At 45.4% G+C, this 14,302-nt stretch overlaps 1 protein-coding gene and 1 long non-coding RNA gene across 9 annotated transcripts in view; one reads left to right on the plus strand and one right to left on the minus strand.

Moving 5' to 3' along the window:
- The window catches only part of CCDC9B (coiled-coil domain containing 9B), a 147,806-nt gene that overhangs the window by 51,083 nt on the left and 82,421 nt on the right, over positions 1-14,302 (plus strand). For all 8 annotated transcript variants that reach the window (XM_075129706.1, XM_048852804.2, XM_075129705.1 and 5 more), the window contains 3 exons: positions 4,579-4,692; positions 8,331-8,435; positions 9,838-9,999. In XM_075129706.1, coding sequence (XP_074985807.1) covers positions 4,579-4,692; positions 8,331-8,435; positions 9,838-9,999 — 381 coding nt within the window. The remainder of the gene's footprint in view (positions 1-4,578; positions 4,693-8,330; positions 8,436-9,837; positions 10,000-14,302) is intronic.
- Positions 1-14,302, minus strand: part of LOC125637794 (uncharacterized) — a 41,558-nt gene that overhangs the window by 10,666 nt on the left and 16,590 nt on the right. The window contains exon 3 of the long non-coding RNA XR_007357080.2: positions 8,694-8,839. This is a non-coding gene — a long non-coding RNA (uncharacterized LOC125637794). The remainder of the gene's footprint in view (positions 1-8,693; positions 8,840-14,302) is intronic.

Consider the following 14,302-nt stretch of genomic DNA (forward strand, 5'->3'; position numbering starts at 1 on the left):
CCAGCTGAGTCTGTGGCAAGGACAAGACTCCAACTTAACTAAGTGCTTGCCATCACTAGCCGAAACAGAACAGATACGGAGTGGGGTTCTGGATGTCAATTATTTGCTTTTAAATTTTATATTAAAATGTTTGTAGAACAGGGAAGATGTATCATGATCAATGGAACTAGAGTCAGAGGGTCCATGTTCCTGAAGGGACTGTTATTGATGGGTCACCAGTGGAAACAGAGATCACCAGGACTTAGGCTGGAAGCAGTGCAGTCATATGGACAGAGCACTGCTCAGGGTTTAATTATGTTCCACTTGTTCAACTTAACCTGCTTTCTGCTTCATTTTTTTCAAATGAAACACAGGGGAGCAGAATAGGCTCTCCATTGACTCTGCCAGGGCCTACGCAGGGAAGAGCCCATCATTGGCCCTCTCCCAATGTACAGCTAAGAGTCCAGTTATCAGGAGGAAGGAGGCACTGGCAGAGCCCAAAACCCACCTGTGGGGCAGAGAGAAACGAGCTCTGTGGGTAAATTGGAAGGGGAATGGGATGAACTTGGCTGAGGGATGCCAGCAGAGTCAATAGGCTTGTGTGGCGGGTGCTGGATGGTGGGCTCAGCTGGCAGGATCTTGTTGCCTGGGATGGACTGAGCTGAGGTGCAGAGGATAGACTAATGGGGCAAGGGATGGTCTGGAGGCCAATAATTGATTAGAGAGTCTGAGGGGAGAATGGCAGTGGTTTTGGGGAGCCAGATTTGATTGAGGGATCTGGGGCGAGAAGTGAATTGAATGATTAGGGACGGCAGATGCATTGATAAGGTGGGGGGGCCAACGTGTGGATTGGGGGTTGCTGGTTGGCAGAGGGTGGACTGTCTTTGGGAAAGATAGACTGATGGGCCTGAGGCAAAGCGCAAAATACATTATGGGCAGAAGGGAGGGCAGAAGATGGGTGGGCAGCAGATCATGGACAGTATCACCATCATGATTTTTTCGTGAGTCTTGTGATATTTGATGTTCTTCTTAAACTCGCATCTGTAGGAATCAAGAGGCTGCAGGAGAATCGCAGCTTTCATTTAAAAAGTAAGTTTCTAGCTTTAGTGGGTTGTGAGCAGGAAGATAGAACATGGATGACAGACGGAGTTTGGGGTGAACGGAAGAGGGGAGCCAGGGACTAGAGGAAATCTAAGCTGAAAGGCATGAGGAGAGAGATCTGGGAGGAGATGAGGTTGAGAATGAGCGACATTGAAAGGTAAAAGCAGGGGAAAGGAAAACTGGTAAAGGAAAAGTTTAGAAACATTGGGTGTGGGGGAGCCTGTTCTTAGGAAAAACAGAAAAGAGAAGCGAGACCTAGAAGGAAAGAAAGTCAAATAGAGAGAGGACAAAAACTAAGGGAGACACAATCAGTGTGAAATGCTTACATTGTTAAACAGCAGGTTGGGTGACAAATTATTATATAAAATCACATATTTGTGTGTCTGGTGCCTTTCTGTATGGGGCTTTGACAGGCCTGACGGTGGTAGGGAGGTGGGTTTGAGAGTCTAACGTTCCTGCAATAAGTGTATAGACAACGTGGCCTCACTTGAAATCAACCAGTGCTGACATTTAACAACAAAGTGTTAATGTCTGTGTGTATGTGCGTGATGAGAATGACATGAAGGATTTTTGACCCCAGGGTTTTGCTGCACATATCTTTGTGTTTTACTAGCCTAGAATTGGCTACTGCAAGTTATTTTAGAATTTTCAGTAAATGCTGTAGGGGCCTCTGGTTTTGTCTTTTTTAGTTTGCTTATTTGGGACTAAATCTTTGTCTAAAATTTTATAAGGTGTTGGAGACTGCATCTGTTATGTCACAAGTTGTGGAGAGAGGACTTGGACCCTCCCATTGTATTTGTATTTTTTCATTACTGCTGCCCTCAGCCTCCAGCTTTTGTCTGGGTAGCTAAAGACCCGGCAAAGAGATTCCTGTTTACTGTTCATGTAGCCGTTTATAAAAATGCTTTGGGACGCAAGGTGCTATAGAAATCTAAGAGATCGCTTAGAGGAGAATGTCGTTTTATATTTATATAGGGCCTTGCATACTACCAGTCTCTCAAAGCACTTCACACATCAATGTCAGTTAGAAACTGGCAGTCAGTGACTGTGTAGGCAGGACCCATAGCAGCCAATATGCTCTCAATAATTGCTCACACACAGCCATGGATATCACAAAAGATTTAAAAACCAACCTGAGCTTTATCTAGTCCCAGATCTGAATCCAAATCTTTTTTCTGTCTGAGATCAGTTCAGTATGTTACAGGACTCTCATCCCCTCTGCCTCCTCCCACTGCTTTTCCTTTCCTGATTCCCAGTGTGGCCCGTAGCGCCTTTCCCACACCGTTCCAACCATCATCTGGTTCTATCCCTCTTTGTAACCTGTTCCTGCAGGTGCCGGGTCCCTATGGCACCTCCTTTGGTTGTGTAAAATTCTGTCCAGACCTTGAAATCAGTGGAGTTTGGACAGTGTACATCAGGGCAGAATCTAGCATCTACAAGATGCTACTGCAGGGCCCTGTAATTGTGGCAGATTCTGAATTGGGCCCAGCTGCCCTTATGTTCAAATTTTGTGTGCTTCGGAGAGCAGCAGCTAACTGGTGCATGCTCTATTGCACAACACTGATGGGTGAAGGAAGAGGCCATTTTTGGCTAAGAACACTGAGATAAACCCTGACTCTTGCAAAAACTGTCACGGGACTGGTAATGTCTATTTAGAACAGACAGGACCTGAGGTTTGAAGGCCTTTTTTGAAAGACTCCTGCACAGTAAAATATAGAGAACTCATTTATTTCTGAAGGATACAGGGCTGAGTCTACCCAGTTGAGAGGTGAATCTGTTTTTCCAAAGGGCCTGGGTATTTCAAACCCAAGCCTTAGACTGTTTCTGTGGCCATTAGTCAGATAGGTGCCACTAGTGTAATTATATTCCTGTAGCTATAAAGCAAACCCCAGCTTTAGATCAGATCCTTAAATTTTACTTTTTCTGCTGGGAGATTTTGTGCTGATGCCCCATGCCTCGAGCTTTTGGAGGACTCCCCCCCTCCTCAAGGGGACGTGCATAGACATGGCTCACAGCAAGCACTTTCAACACTGATCTAAACTAGTGTGATTCTGAGGGGCAGCATTGTCAGAACTAACACAAAATGCTCTAGTGTTAGTGCAGGAGTGGTGCTCAGCCTGGGAATGACTGTTATCGTTCTATAGGGCACTCTAAACTGCGGGCTGATAGTGAGCCAAGGCAGTGATTTGCAGCTTATGGGCTGGGAAAACCAACCACATTGTGGTCTGCAGTTCCTAGGACCCTTTCTATGACCCGGGGTAGGGAACGGAGAGGTTGTGACCACAGGAAGTAGGAGTTTAGTTCTGCACCTTCTCTGCAGTGAATATGTTAAATGTGAAACCTTCATCAGCTCAAGCCATAAGGAATGATGAGTGTTGGTCTTGCTACAACCTGGCTTTCTTTTATTATAGACCAGCAGCTGTGAAATGTTGCCCTAAGCTAACCCCTTCTTATTGAGAGGTTGGTGATAGTTTCATTAAATGCATTTCTAAGTCCCTTAAATCTTTTCTTATTCTATCGGTTATTTATTACTGTTACACATAACAGAATGCAGATAACATATCTGACGACTTACAAGGCAGATCTACAGAATATGATCAAAGCAAATAGAGTCCAGCCTTAAAAAGCAGGTTGATACCAAGGCAGTAAAGTGGTGGCACTGGACTCTCAAGCTTGCAGTGCCCACAAACCCAACACAGTCAACTTGCTGTACCCACAAATCCAGCATTCACTTCCCTCCCCTTTGCCCCCAGCCCTTGTTACTTGGTTGTGTGTGTGAACAGAGCAGAACAGTGAATTCGCCGTGATCTCTGAAGCATTCAGATACTCCAGTGACTGATAAGCATTATAAAAACACCTTTTAAAAAAGCAAACACAGATGTAGCACTTCAGAAATCTAAGCAATTTCATCTGGCTGCTTCACTCAGACACAGGCTAGAGCAGAGTCTAGAAAAATGGGCCAATATGTTATACTGATGCGTACCCATAACAGTCAAATTGGACTAGCTGTTGCTGGCTCACTGAAAGTCAGCACTTTGTTCCAGAGGTTGCTATCTGGTACTCCAGAATTTTTGAAATGTACATCTGTAAGCCCTGTGGTTGCCAAGATACCCATCAAAATGCAAACAGGATGGGGAGCATGCCTGAGAAAGACTGACATAATAATTCAAAGAATTGTGAACTACTGCATAGGGTGTTGGCGCTGAAACCTAACAATGATGATTTAAATTGCAACATAGTTAACTACTTCATTGCTGATCAAAGTATATAAGAAAAGAGAGAGACGACTCTGTTATGATGAATTCAGCCTACTCTGAGTAGCTTCTCGTTTTGGTGTTTCAAGTAGACAGAGCTTGGTTGTGGGCAGAACTTGGTACAGGACCACTCCTTTTTTCTGCCCAGTGTGGCCCCCTACGTCTCGTTGATACAAACAGAGTGTAGGGGCATGTGCATTGTGGGCTGTACGTGGAGTCAGAGAAACTGTCCTTGTACCATCAGGCTGCCTCGGTGGATGATGCCGTGCTGAGGAAAAAAGAGCAGAAAGATGTTGAACTGGATAAGAAAATCCTGGCTTTGCGGAAAAAGAATGAAGCTCTCATACGAAGGTACCAGGTAAGTCTGCCCCACTGCCTGCCTGGATTTTATCTTCTTCAGCCCCATGTCAGAGCCATCTCCACTAACACTAACCAATGTGTCTGCTGAATGTTGCTCATTTTAATAAATCCTGGCAGGGATGTGGAACCTAGCTAGATAAGATCCATCACATAGAAAAGTGTTCAGGTTCTGCCCTTGGGTGTGGCTGCTTAATGGCAATTGACTTCAGAAGGAATTATGCATGACCATCCAAGGGCATGAGTTTAGGAAGACAACATTTAGAAATATGTATGAGCTCATTGGATCAGATCCTCAGTTGCCATGAATGAACCTAGCTCCATTGACTGCAGAAGAGCTTTGCCAATGTACAGCAGTTTAAGCTCCGTCTGTTTATTGGAGTTGGGTTTACATTACCAGGCAGACCTTTTCTTCCTCAATCCCCCATCTCTCTCTCTCTTGCCCTTCACCCTCACATCTTTCTTGCCATCTCCTTTTATTTCTTTCCTATCCTTCTCTGCCCCTTTCTGGCTTTACCCTTTCTTATACCATGTCCACCTACATATAACTTGCTTTCTCCATTCACCCCCACTTGGGGTTTCTCTCTGGCTTTCTATTCCCCCTCCTTCTCCCATCTATCTTGGCTTCTCCATTTTTGCCCCCTATCTTTCCTATTGCCCCAATCTCATTTTCTTGTGTATCTAGGAGGTTCTAGACTCTTTTGAACCCTCCACCACCCTCCAAAACAAATCTTTTGCAATCTCCCCTGCCCTTGATCACAGGGGATCCCTTATCCTTTCCATTGCTGCTGGATGGGCCATCAGGCTAACTCCATATTTTGTTGTCTCTCTCCTTGCATTCTTGCTCTCCATTACCATGCCCTGCATTAAATGATCCAAGTATTCATGCAGAGCACTGACACATTAAGTGGAAGTGCCAGGAGGCAAGGTAGGAAAGAGGTGTTGGCTTTGTCAAAGAGCACAACTGGGATGGGGCAGTCTCTGTGTGCTGGTTCCTGTACTGGGATAGATCTTTAAAAATCAGCTCCGTTTGTGGTGCAGTCAGCATCTGCTAAGATTACTGCGGACTGGCTGGGGCCATATGCCAGGCCATATACTAAACATAGGCTTCACTAGCCCGTTGGTTATTTCAGCCCTGGTCACCTAGGGTAGGAGAAAGAACTTCCAGCCACGTCTTATTTTTCTTCTTGGATAAATATCTTGTGTGCTGAGAAAGTCTGAAAAAGGAGTATTGCTCACATGGCAGGAGCCTCCTCTTCTTGGCTAAAGATGTTCTCCCAGCACTAGAGATGGTCAGCAACCAAGGTCCAAATACCTTAGAGCTTGGGAGTATTTCAAATTTAACCTGGACCCAAATTTGGCAAGTAGCCTCTGGTTCAGCAATTGGCTGAACCAAAACCCAAGATTAAATGTTGGGATGTTTGAAATTTGGATCCAGATTTGAATGATTAAGACTGATTAAATGCCATGCCTTTCCTCAGCAGACATCCACACTTTACCTCCTTTCCATATAAAGCCTGCACGGATTCCCCCTTCCTGCAGACTGCAAGGAAAATGGGCATAACAAAAGGTTATAGGAGGGCTTAAATGTCACACGTGGTCGGGGAAAGGAATTGACAGCCCTTTGTCAATCAACTCCCTAACCTCCATCAGTTGGCTTGTGGAATAGGAACCCAGGCCTCAGGTTTCCTCTCTAGGCTCACAGAAAATGCCCCCTCCTATTCGCCATGTGATTCAAGAAACATTCCCACCCTTGGGACCTGGTTCATAGACACAATGCCATTAGTAAAAGTAGTTCCTCCCCTGCACAGCAGGAGTTCACAAACTGGGCATAGTCCTTTCTGCCCCCTTGGCCTTGGAGATAGTGCAACCCATTAAACATAAACAGTTCCCTCTCTCTTCCCCTGGAGCCAGGTCTCAGAGCCTCCTCCAGGCTCCATAAGCAATCCGCTCTCTGCTCGGCTCGTAGCCTCATTCTCTAGTGCAGGGTGCTCTGCAGCTCAGCCCCCTCTCAGTTTTCTAATCCATAAGCCTCTCTGCCTGGCTGCTATGGAGAGCCCTATACTTCCACAGGCCCAGGTCTCTCTCCCAGGCTATCCACCTGGTCCTTGTGGTAAGCCCCCTCCCAGGTCATTGCCCAACTCTGGAACTTTCCTCTCTGCTGTTCCTGCCTGCGGGTACCTCTACACTAGAGCTGGGAGCATGCTTCCCAGCTTGGGTGAACGGACACACACTAGCTGTGCTCAAGCTAGTGAACTAAAAATAACCGTGTAGTCAGGGGTAGCACAGGTGGCAGATTGGGCTAGCTGCCTGAGTACAAAACTGCCTGGACCCTCTCTGTATATACCCTGGCAGGCAGCTAGCCTAAACCGCCCTGCTACACTGCTATTTTTAGTGAGCTAGCTCATCTGTCTACCTGAGCTGGGAAGCATGCTCCCAGCTGCAGTGTAGATGTATCGGGAGCAGGGGTGCTGGAACAATTTTTATAGTGGGGGTGCTGAGAGCCATTGAACCAAACTGTAAACCAGGGGTCTCAAACTCAATTTACCTGAGGGCCATTGCCAGTCCTCAAATCCTCCCAGCGGGCCAATAATGTCACTGAAGAGGGTGTTCAGAAAAGAAAAGGTTTATACTGTAGTTTTTATTTTGAATTTCTTAGACATAATAAAACTGTCCTACAACTTTATACAATTCTTCGCCTGCCAGAGAGATTTTAGTGTTCGCCAGACACCTGGCAACACTTCAGTCCTGTCAGTTTGTTGGTGTGTGGCCTCAGTGACTGAGCAGTTGAAACCTTCAGGATTGCAGCAAGGTGCGCATCAGATAGTTGTGTTCAGTATTTTGACTTGTATATATTCATTGTGGAAAAAAGTGACACTGCCTCCATGACTGACTCTGCCCGTCAACTAGTGATGGTATCTCTGTCCCTCTCCCGCAGCCAGTGGGAGCTGCGGGGGGCGGTGCCTGCAGCAGACATTGCCGGCAGCGTGTCTGCATCCGTCTCTCCTCCACCGGCCACAGGTGGCCTGCGGGAAGTTCTTGGGTCGCAGATGGCCTGCGGGCAGGGACTTTGAGACCCCTGCTGTAAACCATGTATATAATGGAAAACACTTCAAGCCAGGGGATGCGGTAGCATCCCCTGAACTCTTAGTTTCAGCACCTATGATGTGGAGAGGCAGGAAGCCTTGTATCCTATAGATCACATGCTTGTTACTTGTCATATACCCTGGGACTACAGTTCCCAGGTCTAAAGGCCTGGGGCTGATAACAGATGACCAGGGAGCACGTGCACTCAAGGAACAGCACTCTGGTACAGCTTTCTTGGAGAACAAGCTGTGCTGAGAGTGCATTGACAAGAGACACACAGCAAGTTGACTTTCTTTCAAAATGTAGTGTTAGCCCCTGTATTCCCCAGGAGGAATGCAAAATAGGAAAATGGGCCATGACTGTACCTAGCCTGAGGTCCCAGTGAGCACAGAAATCACCTGGCCTTTGCTTCTGTGGTTCATTATGATGGCTCTGGCCCCCTGCTGTTGTACATGCAAAGCTCATGGCCCTTTCCTCTCCCTGCCTGAGTGGGTTTGATTTGTCACAGGCCTTTGGAAGATCTGATGTTGGATGTGGACTTGACTGTTTCAGGAAATAGAAGAGGACAGAAAGCGAGCAGAGCAGGAGGGGATGGCTGTCACTTCCAGGAGACCCAAGCAGGATGGTCTGACTATTACTATCACCAAGGCCCATAATGTAAGTCTTGCTTCCCTTTTAGTACAAGTGAACTTCTCACTAAAGAATCCCTTCCTTATGAACTCAGAGCTACTATCTCTGGAGTAGGCAGCATGTACAACAGGCATTCAGAGTATCAGGAATCAGAACCTAACCACTCCCCAAAAGGCTTAAGTGTTCCGAATAGATTCATGCACAGATCTACATTAGCCTGCATACATAAACCTGTTCCCACAGATGCAAGCATGTACACAAATACAAGCAAGCAGATATGTGTACCTGTACATATGCACATTCACATGTATATGAACTCCCAGACATTAATGCAAACATAGTCACGGACATATATCCAAAATAAACATGCTTTATCTCTGCTGTAGGGTGAAAATCAGGAGTTCCAAATGTGCGTCAAGGTGTGGATTTACCTGCAGAACACACAAGAAGAAAATATCATAGGTCAGGGCATTCTTCCTCCTTCCCTTAAACAAGGGTCAGCCTTAAGAACAAGCAAATAAAGTGGCCCTTAAGGATTCCCATGCATGGTTTCTGATAGGGTTTCCCATGCAAACTCTGCAACTCATGGGCTGTCTCAGTCTTTTTTTATATCTCTGGGTCTAGAGGGGGATTAAACAAATCACCAAAAGACAGTCCTCCCATTCACTAGCAGCAGGATTAGAGAGGAGGCAATTCATGGCCTGAGTCACCCCTCCCAGCACTTTAGGCCCAACACATCACAAGCATGCAGCCCTGTGTTAAAGTGAACGCAATGACAGCAGAGCTCATGGAGTAAATAGCCCAAACATACCCTTGTCTCTTTTCTCTGATGTTGGATTGTTCACACAGTTACTTTATTAGGTTCGTTTGTGGACTGCCTTCCCCTCTTCCCAGCAACCCACTGGCCCTTGCTTTACTGTAGGCTTGCACTGTTGCACCATTTTTTCCCTTTCATACAGGAGATGAAAGATGTTATTAACCAGAAAGTGAACATTTTGTGGACTAGACTGTCCAACCCTTATAATGGTGAGCACTTACTCACACCAGCAGTCTGCTGGTGTCAACAATATGTGATCAGCACCAGGAGTTAGGGTTGCACAATCTAGCCGTAAGCGTTAACAAGAAAGTGACAACATCTGTTTCCTAAATCTTTGACATTTTAGTCTCAAATGTCAGATTTGTAAGTGCAACGGGTTTTCCAGACCCACTTAGATTTGTGGGTTTCACTTCTAATCAAAGTGCCTGTTGTTTCAGTCTTTGGAAGAATGTTATGGTATTGTCATGGGAGCAAAAAGCATCTCATGGAGCAAGTCCTAACATTTCCACAGCTGCCCTCTCCCAGCTGTTGAGGCAGAGCTGTTCCTAAAATGGAAACACACTGGTAACCCCAAAAGGACCTGTTTTCTAACCAGACCAATTGGCTTTTCAGGAGAAAAGGGTGGTGAGTGAGAAATGGGGAAGCACCTGCCCCACCAGCCCAGGGTTTGGAGTCGGCAGTGAGGAGGAAGATGAGGAGGAAGCAGATCATATGTTTACATTCAGGATGGGGAAGAGGATGCAGCTAGCTGTTACTATGGACAACAAAGCCAAGGTGAGTCTTTAAAATGATGCATCACTCGAGACTTAACACATTGCTTTCTTCGAGCTGTAAGGGGTCCCAGTTCTCATTCTCTAAGCTTGGAGACTTGTTCAATGTTTTCCTGTTCCTTACTGCGCTGATGCTTGCAATTACTTCCTTGATGTTTGTATTGCTGTCAAGTCCAGGATTAATACAAAAAGGACTCCCTATTTAAATACACTCCTGTGATCTGTGCGTACACGGTGATACTCTGGATTCCTCCTGCCAAAGGCATCCCATTTCCAAGCCTAGTAAAGCTGACAGTAATTTCTGTACCTTTCCCCATTTTACACTTGTGGCTTACTCTCAGAGATGAGATACCTTCAGTAGTCACTTAAAGAAAAGGAGTACTTGTGGCACTTTAGAGACTAAAGTCTTATGCTCAAATAAATTTGTTAGTCTCTAAGGTGCCGCAAGTATTCCTTTTCTTTTTGCGAATACAGACTAACACGGCTGCTACTCTGAAATCTGTCATCAGTAGTCAGTTACAGCTACGAGTTAAACTGGACTTGAAAAACATTCAGATACTAACTTGAAGCACAGGTTGGTGCCTTAAAGAGGGAAGCTTTTAAAGTGTGTCAGACTTAGACTTTTGCTTCTAGGTCACTGGCTTGAACTAGAAATGGACCTGAACCTCACACTTTAGGGAAGTTCCAATTTGAATGTGGATCTGAAATTCACAGCTTGGGCTCATTTCTAGTTAGAATCCAACCCAGGTGGGTGGAACCAGAAATTTTTGCATCTGATGACTGGGTTTTGGGCTATATATATTTTGTTTATAAAATGCACTCATTGCATCCTCTAGACATACATTCAAACCATAACAACAACAGCTGGCAATCTCAATCCAGTTCCCAAAGGACAGATGTCCACATCACTAATCACCATCACAGCTGGCACCCTTGCTAGCAATCTCTGCAGATTGACCGGGCATGGAGACTGATCATTTGTTTCAATTTTAGGTATGGTCCCTCCAAATCATGGTTGAGACACATGAGGAGGGTTGTTACACCTTCACAGCCCTTTCTGTGCCTATGGCTGTCAATTCAACACTTTATCTCAGCACTAAAATATAACTAAAAGCAAGAGAAACAATTTACATTAAATTTGAATCACATTCACCATTAATGTGTTTTTCACAGTCTTCCTACCTTTGCTAATTATTGAAGATATTTGTGTTTTTAAAAGAATTGGCCCCTTCCCAATCCACCTTCTCTTGTTATTTGATCCTGCAGTGAATGCTTATTCTATGTTTCAGGTTGCCACCAACCCAGGCACTATGGGTTTTCCTTTCCATGTCTGATTAACAGGCAGAAGTCACCAATCCTGAACTTTCTGTGCCCTCAGGAGGTCCTCCAGCTGCCTCCAGCTGCATAGAGTCAGTCCCTTTCCTCTGCCTCTGAACCGATCGGTCACAGCAGTGCCCCTTCTGCTGAGAAGAGTCAAAACCAGAGTTGCTAAATTCAATACATTTGCTATGGAAATGAAAAAGAAACACTGTAAGTAAAATGAGGACACCAGTCCACCAGCTGTGATGAAACTATACTGTGCTCTCCAGGCAGATAGTTATAGCCAATAGATGAAAGTGGTAACACTTCTCATTCACTGTTCCCTCTAATTTTTAACAGGCCGTGTGTGCAAAAAATTTCTTCTGTGCCGCTGCTGAAGCAAAAAAAAAAAAGCCAGCGTGCCAAAGCCGGAGTGCGTGCGGTGTTTCGCCGTGTGCGCAGAGTTTAAGATCTGTGTGCACGTGCACAGCTTAGAGGGAACAGTGTACCAGACCCTTATTCAGTTCCACAAAGTTCTAAACATAAAGAGAAAAGTAGATGCCTGGATGTCCATTGCATACCAAGCACTTGAAAGTGTGACGGTCACCCAATGTCAAAGTTGACAAAGTGGGACCCTCATCTTTTCCACAACTTTCTCCATATTACAGCATTGCTATTGTGACATTAGAGTTAAGGTTGAGATGGGGTGTCTCTGCAAACCCCCGATCATCAATCACGCATAACCATGGCAAACTCAGATCATTAATCATTTGGGTGTACTACTGACCACAAAGGCAGTAAATGGCTTTTCTTCAGACAAAAATGAACTAAACCTCAGTGAAGGGCTATAGATATACAATCACAGCGAAAGGGATCAACTGATGGGCTGGTCATATCCTACATGCCACTGATTCCTTGGGACAATAACCACACACGATCCGTCTATGGACTGACATTGGACTCACAAAAAAATACTCTTGGCCAGAAATGTCTTCCTCCAATGAATGCTGAGTTCATTTTATCATGGTGGCTGAAAGAGGAGACCAATGAAGTAGGCACAATGCTTTGGGACTCTGGAAGGGTAAGCCTGACGGCAGATGCCAAACCTTCAGGGTGATGAGACTTTAGAGGAAATTTTTACACCCTACCTGGGAGTAAATGATATTATTGTGAGAGAAGGGATCCTGTTTCTGGGCAGAAATCCCTATGTCCTTACTCAGATTGTACAAGTTTCTTGCTTAAGCAAGCTCGTATGGAAGTAAAACATTAAAGTGGCTACAGTTGTCACTGAAATCAGTGGGAGTCTGCCTGAGCAAAGACTGAATAAAAACAGAGCAAGGACCTCAGGTTCTGGCCCTTTATTCTGGAATTAACTGGTTTATTCTGGTAGCTCTCAAAACAAAACAAAACTAGGTGTTCATAGGATGATATAGATGGACAATACAGCTGCTCTAGAATACCATCTATATCAGGGATCAAGATGCTTTCCAGGAATGAAGGAGATGCTAAGTCTAGTCATGTGGGCAGCAAGAATGCTATACTGGTGTTTTGTGTCCCAGGGATACATATTGTTAAAGATGGTAAGTTAAGCAGAACTAGAATTCTTCTTGGGAATAAGCAGATGGAGATTTCCATTCATCTGCTTGTTTGTATCAGTAGCCAACTTCCAGAGCAGTAAATTCATAACAGATGGACATTTCAAATAGCCTAAGCATTCCTGACAAACTCTCCTTTGTGTAAAGAACTAAAACTGGTAACAAAAATATGATGCTGGGCCATCCTGGTGGCTCCCAACTGGCCCAGAAGAGCAGGGTATACAGAACTAATTGGCTAACCCCAGATGCAGGGCTCTGAAATGCCCTCTTCGTCCCCAACAGGACCAGCTCTAGGCACCAGCAAAGCAAGCACATGCTTGGGGCGGCACAATGCCAGGGGCGGCGTTCCGGTCACCCTTTTTTTGTTTTGTTTTGTTTTGTTTGGGCAGTTGCGCTTGGAACTTGGGGCGGCAGATTTTTTGCTTGGGGTGGCAAAAAACCTAGAGACGGCCCTGGTCCCCAAATGCTGTCTCTGAGACATCCACCGTGAAAAGTATTATGTCTACAAGCTTGATCAGAGACTGTTAGAAAAGGCAGAAGTCATCCAAAAAGTTACCTCTTCACTTCTAAACACTTGTGAAGTCTGTGTCTCCATGTGCAAAGATAAAAAGAATCCCAGCTGCATCTTCTGCTCTGTCAGAAGTTATTTGCCAAGAAGGGCTTGATAAAGATCTGGCAGTTAGTATTGTAAGGATACAAGCCTCGATGCTCAGTTACGTGAGGGTCTGATATACCCTGTGGGTCTGATCCTGTTCTAATTGAAGTCAGTGATTTTGCCATTGACTTCAGTGGGAGCAAGAGTAAACCCCCTGAAGGGACTCACTAAATAATAACTTGAATTGAGTTCTTAAAAAGCTGCCTTTTCACCTTTAAAAGCTTTAGAACAGAGAGGTATGTTTTTCCAGTGAAGATGGGCACTTAATGCACTCAGAATGTGAATGTCATTGTATTGATTATTAATAATAATGAAACATTTATTAGACAACTAGCACATAAGGCCTGACTCACCAGTGACTGACACAGCCTTTACATTAGGACTCTTCCATGCTGGCAGAGTCAAAGCTGCACTAATGGACCCCAAGAAGTGCCCCGAGCATATGAGGAGTCCCAGGATGGCATGGAATTGGCAAAGCTGACCCTGTGCGAGGCTCCTGCTGAGACCTTGTAGTGTAGGGGCATGCCAGAACAAAGGAGCCACGGCCAGGCTACACCTCAGCTATTACTGGCTGAGGGAGTGGCCCACCAGGGCTATGGGCAGCCAAGTGCAAGTTAGGGCAGCCCCTCTGGCTGTTCCAGCCTGTGCCAGACAACTCAGCATGGTGGAGGCACACAGGTGACAAAGTTTTGCCTCATTGGGACTTCCTGGTGCCTGGCCCCAAGCTCAGGTACAGGGATGAATTTGGCTCATAGTAT

The sequence above is a fragment of the Caretta caretta genome, chromosome 6 (assembly GCF_965140235.1).
Source record: "Caretta caretta isolate rCarCar2 chromosome 6, rCarCar1.hap1, whole genome shotgun sequence".
NCBI lineage: Eukaryota > Metazoa > Chordata > Testudines > Cheloniidae > Caretta > Caretta caretta.